The sequence below is a fragment of the Mus caroli genome, unplaced genomic scaffold, assembly GCF_978045245.1.
Source record: "Mus caroli unplaced genomic scaffold, Mus_caroli_1 scaffold_1, whole genome shotgun sequence".
Lineage (NCBI taxonomy): Eukaryota > Metazoa > Chordata > Mammalia > Rodentia > Muridae > Mus > Mus caroli.
The window spans coordinates 17,653,689-17,662,869 of record NW_028227256.1 but is presented as its reverse complement, the minus strand read 5'-3'; the positions used below and the strand labels follow the sequence as shown (position 1 = coordinate 17,662,869).

Genomic DNA, 9,181 nt, shown 5'->3' with positions numbered 1-9,181 from the left:
CCCTACCTCATTCCCTAATGACCAATCAGTTTAAAAGGCGCACTGTTCTGCCAATCATATTGTGCCTAGTTGCTGATGCTCTATTCAGCCCTGGAAACCATATAAACACTCACCAAACATGCCTTTAATCCCAGCATTGGGGAGGCAGAGACAGGTGGATCTCTGTAGATTAGAGGCCAGCCTGGTCTCTTAAGGCAATTCTAGCACAGCCAACGCTACACAGAGAAACCCTGTCTAGGAAAATTTTAAAGACGACAAGAAAACCAACAAAAGTTTGTTATAGAATTGTATACATGAATATATAGTTTTGATCAAATTCTTACACTTGGGGAAGCTTCGTTTTGTAGATTGATACAAATTCACAATGGGACAATGTGTAGAAGTTTTACCTGATCAAAATTGAGATCTTTAAGCAGTAAAGTACTGGTGTTTTTGAGGAACGGGGAATGAAATTATTTCCCTAGTATAAATGGGTGTGCTTAACAAATGCTTATTGCCTGGATCTAAACTGAGACAAATGATTTTGTTTTCTTTTTTTTTTTTTCCTTTTATTTTTCCTTTCTATATTTTTTTCAAGTCTACAAACTGCACAAGAACATTTCAACTTTCTATTTACTAATTCACTTTGGCTAACAAGAATGCTCCCGAATCAGAGATAGCCAAGGAAATAGCCACTTATACCATGTGAATGGCATGGTAGGGTCCTGTCATAGCGTTAAAATAATTAGTCTAGAGAAACCACAAAAGGCCCCGGGGATGTAATTTCTGAATTTCTCACTGATGTCACCCATTTCTCTCATTTTATTTTCCCATCCACAGTGTTTAAAACCAAGTCTAGGCCAGGATGACTTACCCTCATTCACTGGATTCTATTGCATGACCCGAAAGCAGAACCCACCCACAGAGCATGACAAGAGTGTTGCTTTGTGGGGGAATTAAAGATCTTGACAGTAATCTGTGACTCGGTTCATATCTGTAGTAAAGGTAATGGGAGTGGAAGTGGGTGGGCTTAGAAGGGAGGGAGGGAAGATCTGGTCCGTTTTCCGTCATCTCCCTTTAGGGTCCCCCTTTGATTCCCCTTCAGGAAGTGGAGTAGAAACCCTGCATTCGTCAGTAACTCTCGGTTAACCACAACTTACAGTCAGTAAGGAGGTCAGTGGAAACAGGGACAGTGATTGCTATAAAACTGACAGGTACTACTGCTGTTTGACATACCCGGGAAGACATACTTAGAAGAAAGTACTTCCTGAGTGAAGAAGCAGCCATTGGAGAAAACAGCATGAAGGGCATCTGTGAAACAGCCATGGTGAGTGGTGTTGAATAATCATGGGCTAAGGATAGCTGCGTCTAAGCTTTAAGAAAGGGTGATTTCGAAGGCTTTAGGCCTTCTTGGAGTCTTTTGTAAATTAGTTCTTTAAAAAGTGAAGTTTAATTTTGATTTGTCTGGTGGAGAAAAAAGAGAAGAGAAGAGAAGAATAAAAACCAACATCAATGGAACAGTTAGAAAAGGAGAAAAGCAGATAATCTGACCTGATGGATTTGCTCAGGTGGGCTGGTGTGCATATCTGGTTATCTCCAGTGACCATCATGGTCTCTCTTATCTACTCATTAAAGACTAAGGTTGACCTAAAATAAGAGCCAGGCCAAGCTTTGTTTTATATAAATATGTATTCCAAGGCAGGAATCTATATATAATATGTTACATTGCATGGGATAGTAGTATAAATATACATTAAATATTAATATATAGTATATATCCCAAAGAAGCAGGGGACCCACAGTTTGGTTCCTCCAAGGTCATTTGGACGGAGGAGGAAGTAGAATGGCCCAGTGCTCAACTTTTGGTCTGCTCCTGGAGAAGCTTCTCGGGACTTTGATAACTGACTAATTAATTAATTAATACCTGAGAAGGGTTTAATATAGAGGCACATGGAGCAAGCTTAGGAAATCGCACACTGTGTTAATGGTTTTGATAGTCCTTTGATTTTCCCTGGATAAGCCTTGAGACCTCAAAGAGCATGGCTTTTATAAATGGCTCATGCTTTCTGACAATGGCAATATTCTTTTAATTATTGTATGTTATTATAGTGATTGCAGTAAACCACCAAAGTACAGTATTTAGAGACATAGGCTTTGAAGTCAGACAGATTTGTCTCTCCTACCTGCTAAGTGGGCAATTTGGTGTTGGTCATTCCCTTTGTGAATTTTACTTCCCCCACCTGTGCACCAGCATAATTATGGGGGAAGGGATTGTTATATTGATATGAATCTAGACTTGCAAGGTAGATCATAAGTGCTTAGATTTTAGTTAATTTGGACACTACAATTGCTATAAGAGGTAAAGGTGGAAAGAGTATACAAATACCAATTCTTAATATTATTGATTTTGCTTTTCTAGACAAGATTTTAAAAAAAGATATATTTATTTATTTATTTATTTACTTAATGTATGTGAATACACTGTCAAAGAGAGAACCAGATACTATTACAAATGCTTGTAAGCCACCATGTGGTTGCTGGGAATTGACCTCAGGACCTCTGGAGGAGCAGTCAGTGCTCTTAACTGCTGAGCCATCTCTCCAGCCCTTGAGACAAGATCTTCTGTGTGGCTCACGCTAGTCGTGAGTTTGCTATGTGGGCTCAGACTGCTCTGGAACTGTCTTACTTTTTCCTTGCTCTCTTGGAGTGTTGGGACTTCAGGAGTGTGCCACCAAGCCTTGCTCTGTGATTTACTATTACCTCTCAGACCCTCGTCAGCCCACAGGAATAGATCACGAACATTTTCTCCATTACACAGTAGCTCAGGCATCTGGTTTTCATTTGCTGTCATTTTCTATTGCAATGCATTGCTAATATAATAATATTGAGACCTGTATCTAGATTTTCTGACTCCCAACAATAGTGTGCTTATCTGTGGATGATCGGGAGAGGCAAGATTCTCAACCTAATGCCATTGTAGCCAAGAAAATCGTTTGGATAGTTTAATGCTCCAAACCGTTACTATTGCTGGGGGGAGAAAAATCAGTTGGATTGTCAGCAACAAGCGTGGTGGAGCAAGAAGTGCTGAAATGGGATTATGAGGAGGGGCAAGCAGAGAAGACATATGCTATGGGCAATTGAGGTAAATTTGGATGGAGCTTGGAGCTGATCAGTCTCTGTCACCCATTCCTGTGTAGGGAGGTTACAGACTACAGGTAAGTGTAGGGGCAAGTGTGCAGATGTTCTCCCAGCAGTGAACACACAAGAGTAATGTACAAAGCTAAGCTGGGAAGATTCACCCTCTCTGACTGACCACCTTCAGTTTCAATATTCTCCCAGCTGTTTCCCATCCTACAGGATTTGAATCACACCTATCAATCCCCTTTAAAGGTGGAATTTAAACCTGTAAAAGCTCCCAACTTCCCTGGGAAGATGGATTGTTTCTGTTGTTTTTCATACTCAGCACCAGCCTTATCAGAGCTACAAAACACCAAAAAACAAACAAACAAACAAACAAACAAAAAAACCAAAAACGCTTATCATAAAGCAAACAGTGGTTTGGGGCTTTCAATACTTCTGTCTTACTGATGCAGTGCAGAGAGTGTTTAGAATCCGTGGCTCTTGAAATTAGACACAGTGAAGACTAATGTGAAGAATAGTAATGACCTTCAGTGGCTGTGGCCAAGCCTTGCCATAGAAGGTGGAGCCTATAAATTGTCACAATGAGGCTGGGGAACCCTGCCAGGTTGTTTATTGCCTCTCTGACATAAGTCCTTTAAGAGATGATTAGGTAATTAGGATGAGTTTCATCTATGAGTTAGCTGTTCAAATCTTGTAAGGAGGTGTGAAAACATTTTCTAAAATACTCCAAGAATGTTTAGCTATTAATAAAGAAACATAATGAGCTGTTAGGGACATGATAGTTGTCTTAGTTATTTTTCTATTGCTGTGATAAAACACTGTAACCATGGCAACATATAAAAGGAGATGTTTAATTTGGGGCTTACAGTTTCCAAGGGTTAAGCTGCTTGATCATCATGGCTGGAGGCAGGAAGGTAGGCATGGTGCTGGAGAAGTTGCTGGGAGTTTACATCTTAAGCCATAACCACGAGGCAGAAAGAACTAACTGAGAATGATATAAGACTTGAAATTTCGAAGCCCACCCCAGTGACACACCTCCTCCAACAAGACCACACCTCCTACTCCTTCCCAAATAATTCCACCAACTGGGGACCAAGCATTCACATATATAAGCCTATGCAGGTGGATTCTCAGTTCAACCACCACAACAAATTATCATTAATCACATAACCCCAAACTATAGTGACTTTTAGTCTTGGTAGTCAAAATTAGAAGTGAGACAATAAACATGACATATAAGAGGAGAGAGAAGATTCTGGAGGAGAACTTAAGAAATCTAAAGAAGTGGTTGATAGATGTGTGACTATGTTTTCTAAATTTCAAAGCACCTGTGAAGACTGCATTTTACATCCATCTCACGCACAGGGTAACATCAATACACTGCCAACCATTGTTGCCTGTGTGGAAAGACTGCATGCTTACAGGGATCTTTGGGATTTATGAGTATGTAGGAAACCAAGTCACTGTGGGGTGAGTCCTATCAATGAATTATGGACCCCACACAGTTAACTCTAGAGATAATGCCCGAAACCACAACACTGTGGCCTCGAGGATTAGCTACTGAGTGAACGAATGACTTCAGAGGTGAAGGCATATGGCTGCTGATTATCTGGAGACAAATCTGTCTCATCCTGCAGCTTGCTTTCAAAGTATTATCAGTGATCATGGTCCAGCAGGCTGACTCCATGACCTCTTTGTTTATTCTGCATATTTCTTGCCTCCAGGATGTTGAAAAGAACAGGCAAGTCTTTAAATCCAGCATGCACAGTCACTTTCCCTACCTACACAGTGTGAACCTGAACAACATGGAGCCCAGAAATGAAAAGCTCAGCCTTAGCTCTTCTGCCTTACCATGGGCTTTGTCCTTCCCCAGGAAAGTGTGCGCAGGGACGGCAAAGGACATTTGCAACCAAGGGGAGCTCTTGAGATTTTAGCTCTTCTTGTGTTTAGAGCTCCACTGAGCACTTTGTGTGCGCTAGTAACAGCAGTGAAACTGATTTCAGTGTTAGTACAGAAAAGATAGATTCTAGAGCTAAAAGAAATGGGTTCTGCACTCTAATGTTGGGCGTCATCAGTGTCCCTGATTCTTTCAATTAGCATGGATAAATGAAATTTTGCTGTGCTTAGTTTCCCATAATCCTTTTACTCAATGATCGTGGCATAACTATACTGGTTAATTTAACTGGGCTGCCCTGTTCATTCACTTCCCAACTCTCTCATTCATTCAGAAAGTTTTCATGGACCAACTATGCTCTCGCAGGAAGTTAACTCTGAGTCTGGTATGAACACAGATATGACATTTTTAGAGAATAGACAAAAAATACTTCTTGAGTGACACATGCTAAAATCTCTATTATTTAATGTTGATAAATATATTTTTTAAAAAATATTTATTGTATGTATATGAGTTCACTGTTTCTGCCCTTAGACACACCAGAAGAGGACATTGGATCCCATTACAGATGGTTGTGAGCCACTATGTGGTTGCTGGGAATTGAACTCAGGACCTCTAGAAGAGCAATCAGTGCTCTTAGCTGTGGAGCCATTCCTCCATCCCAACAAATATACTTCTAATTGAATTACATATGGGGCCTTGACAATAGGGTGAGGTTTGGAGGAATGTCCCAGAGAAAGGTTTTGTGGACTATAAGGCCGGAGATAAACTTCAGAGGGCTTTACTCACGACCCTTTCTGCTTTGCATCCTGATAACATTAAGCACGATAGTTCTCATTGCCAGTGAACCATGAAAAAAAAATGAAACCTTGATCCTGTAAAGTGACCCTATACAGAGTTCAGGTACATTGCCCACCACCAGGGCTCTAACCTGTGGTAATCTCTATTTTCCAGGTCAAGTCTTTGCTACTGTTGATGTTGGGACTTGCCATTCTGAGGGAGGTAGCAGCTCGGAAGAACCCCAAAGCAGGGGTTCCTGCCTTGCAGAAGGCTGGCAACTGTCCTCCCCTGGAGGATAACAGTGTGAGAGTTGACATTCGCATCTTCAATCAAAACCAGGGCATTTCTGCCCCACGTGAATTCCAGAACCGCTCCAGTTCCCCATGGGATTACAAGTAAGTCAAGGAAGGAGATAGACATATTACATGGAAAGGAATGTGCTAAACCAAATGTAATGGTGGATGCCTTTAATCTCAGCACTTAGGAGGCAGACTCAGGCAGATCTCTAATTTCAAGGCCAGCTTGGTCTATGTAATGAGTTCCAGGACAGCCAGAGTTACAATGGTGAAATTCTATCTTAAAAAACCAAAATAATAAAAGAAAAGAAAGAAAAACATGCTACATTATTTTGATTACAATGCCTCATTCTTATGAGTATTCAGGACTCACATTCACTTTTTTTTCTGAGATAGAGGCCTCACTCTGTAGCCCAGGTTGCCCTGAAACTTACGAGGTAGCCAAGGCTAGCCTCAGATACATGGTTATCCTTTCTGCCCCAGTCTTTTGAGTTTTGGGATTACAGGCATGAGCCTCCAGGCCTGGCTTCACATTCACCGTCTCCAATAGAAGCTACACCTTTCCCACTAACTCAGTTTCTTGCCTTGGGTCTCCTATGTGATTGGAAGTCTTAATATTTTTTGCAGCCTGTGAGGATAGGTGGAAACAATGAATCAGTTTAGGGATCTACTTAGATTAGACGTTTTCTTTGAGTAGGGATGGTAAATCAGGATTTGGAAGAAAAGTCAGCTTGGGAAATAGATGTTGTATAGGGCAGAGTCTTGTGTCCTGGGAACACGCACCACCCATCAATACTCTTCAAATACATGAATAAAAACAGATTCTAGGGACAAAGCAGTGCTCTGAGGCTGATACATAGCTCCCTTCTTGAGAGGTTTGTAGACTGTGGTAGACTGGCTTGGCTGCCTGTCTTCAGCCAGAGGGGAGTCTCAAGAGAGGAGCCAAGTGAGGCTCTGGATTCACAGACCTTGAAGGCTTTCATTTTGCTTTCCAAGCAGTGAGTTTTATGCATTGTACTTTGGGAGACCTACTAGTGATGTTCAACCTCTGCTTAAAGGATGAGTAATAACACTAATACAAAGAAAATGTAGATCTAAGAGTAACCAAAGTATTTATGGAGTTACTCTGTATGCACTCAAACCATGTGATATCCCCAACAACCCTCTGAGAGAATGATATGGGAGAAACCCCGTTTTATAGTGGAGGCATCTGAGGTATAGGAAGTTACTTATCTGCTAGAGCTTGGTCCAAGAATTCAGAGTCTGCGCTGCTCCCTGCATAACTCAACCGCCCCTGAAGGGAAACACCTAGTGCTGCGGAAACCCTTCTCTATTCCTCTCCCTGCCCTCAAGCATCCTGCTTTATCTTTTATTTTTGTCCTTCAGCATCACCCGAGACCCCCACCGGTTCCCCTCAGAGATCGCTGAGGCCCAGTGCAGACACTTAGGCTGCATCAATGCCCAGGGTCAGGAAGACAGCACCATGAACTCCATCGCCATCCAGCAAGAAATCCTGGTCCTTCGGAGGGAGCCCCAAGGCTGTTCCAATTCCTTCAGGTTGGAGAAAATGCTCCTAAAAGTTGGCTGCACCTGTGTCAAGCCCATTGTCCACCATGCGGCCTGACAAAGCAGCATACAGAAATCAGCTGAAGACTTCCGCTGAGGAAAAGCCTCCTTTTATCCAGAGCTCTGTGTGCCGATCTCCAAGTCTTTATGCTTTCTAGGATTCTCAGTAAGGTGTGCATGGCATTCTTGCAGCTCTGCAGTAGATATAGCTTGAACTTTCTGGCTCGCTTTAGAATTGTTACCAGTCCTGGTGTGTTCCCAATGCCTTACTTAAACTCCTGAAAACAAAGGTAAATGAAGGCACCCTTGGCCCAGTCTCTTTGTCTGTCAAGACTGTCACTCTGATGCAGTATCATTCTTGTAGAGTTCAATGAAATGCTCATATTTGTGATGGAAAGAAAACAAACATAATCAGAATGTATGGGAGGAGGCCTGTGTAGCAGGGGCTGGATTGGCAAGGAAGAAGCACGCATGGTATGTGTGTTTTTAGAGAAAAATTTGGTAAATATAAATGAAGTTGGCATAAACTATTATATATTTATATTGGTAGGGGAACTATACATATATTTATGACCTATTGATTATATATCAATTTAGTAGAAAATTAATATATCCATTAATTATGTAATAAAATATTTTAAATTCAAAAATATTTGAAGTCTGTGCTGGTTACTTTTTGTTAATGTGGCATAAACTTGAGACACCTGGCAAGAGGAAAGCTTAGTTGAGGAATTGCCCCTATCAGATTGGTCTCTGGGCATGTCTGGGAGGCATTTTCTTGGTTAATGGTTGTTTCGGGAGGGCCTAGCCCATTGTGGGTGGTGTCTGTTGTGGGGAGGTGGTCCTGAGTTATATAAGAAAACAAGCTGGGCAGGCCATGGAGAGGAAGCTACTGAGCAGCACTCTGTCATCATATCTGCCAAAGCTTCCCTCCATGATGGAACTTGTAAGCAAAACAATTCCGTTCCCCTCTAAGTTGGTTTTGTTCATGGTGTTTAACATGGCAGCACAGAAAGCAGGTAGACAAGTATCTGCTTCTGCCTTCAGGTTGAACTCCAAGACTTTACAGCCCTCAACATTTTGAACGTCTGTATATCATTTGTTTTTCCAAATTTCCTCCTCAGAGCTCCTGTGTTAGAGTTATTGTTATTAATGGAACTGAGGTCCCTTTACACTTAGAAAGAGAGTTAAGGGAAATGGTGCAAATGGAATTCAAGTGTGGGGCCAGCATGTTACACTTCCAACCTTCTGGCCACATCTTGTTACAAAGCAAACACTTACTGTCCACTTTGCTAGCTTCTGGAGTTATTACGTGGAGAAAGATGTACGTAGAAGAGCCACAGTGTTGGCAGCAGCCACCCCGAACCCTGTCATTTGGGCCACATGGTTCCTTTGCCTTCTTCTCCCTATGACTTCTAGGGGTCACCATGAATCTTTTATCAGACTCCCATGCTACTTGCCAGCCAATATACAGTATGCAGACCCTAGGCTCCAGGGAACTTGTGTCTCCCCTTCTGTCTTCTTT

The 9,181-nt window shown here is 41.8% G+C and overlaps 1 protein-coding gene across 1 annotated transcript; it reads left to right on the top strand.

The window, feature by feature from the left end:
• The first annotated feature begins 1,279 nt into the window (after positions 1-1,279).
• Positions 1,280-7,714, top strand: Il17f (interleukin 17F). Its single transcript, XM_021176015.2, has 3 exons — positions 1,280-1,306; positions 5,969-6,189; positions 7,477-7,714. The coding sequence occupies exons 1-3, from the start codon at positions 1,280-1,282 to the stop codon at positions 7,712-7,714; spliced, it is 486 nt and encodes a 161-aa protein (XP_021031674.1).
• The last annotated feature ends 1,467 nt before the right edge of the window (positions 7,715-9,181 follow it).

Excerpts from the sequence above, each read along its gene's own strand:
- Il17f (XM_021176015.2), top strand. The coding sequence starts at position 1,280 with ATGAAGGGCATCTGTGAAACAGCCATG. Across the intron at positions 1,307-5,968 it reads GCATCTGTGAAACAGCCATG|GTCAAGTCTTTGCTACTGTT; the intron begins GTGAGTGGTGTT and ends TCTATTTTCCAG. Across the intron at positions 6,190-7,476 it reads AGTTCCCCATGGGATTACAA|CATCACCCGAGACCCCCACC; the intron begins GTAAGTCAAGGA and ends TTTGTCCTTCAG.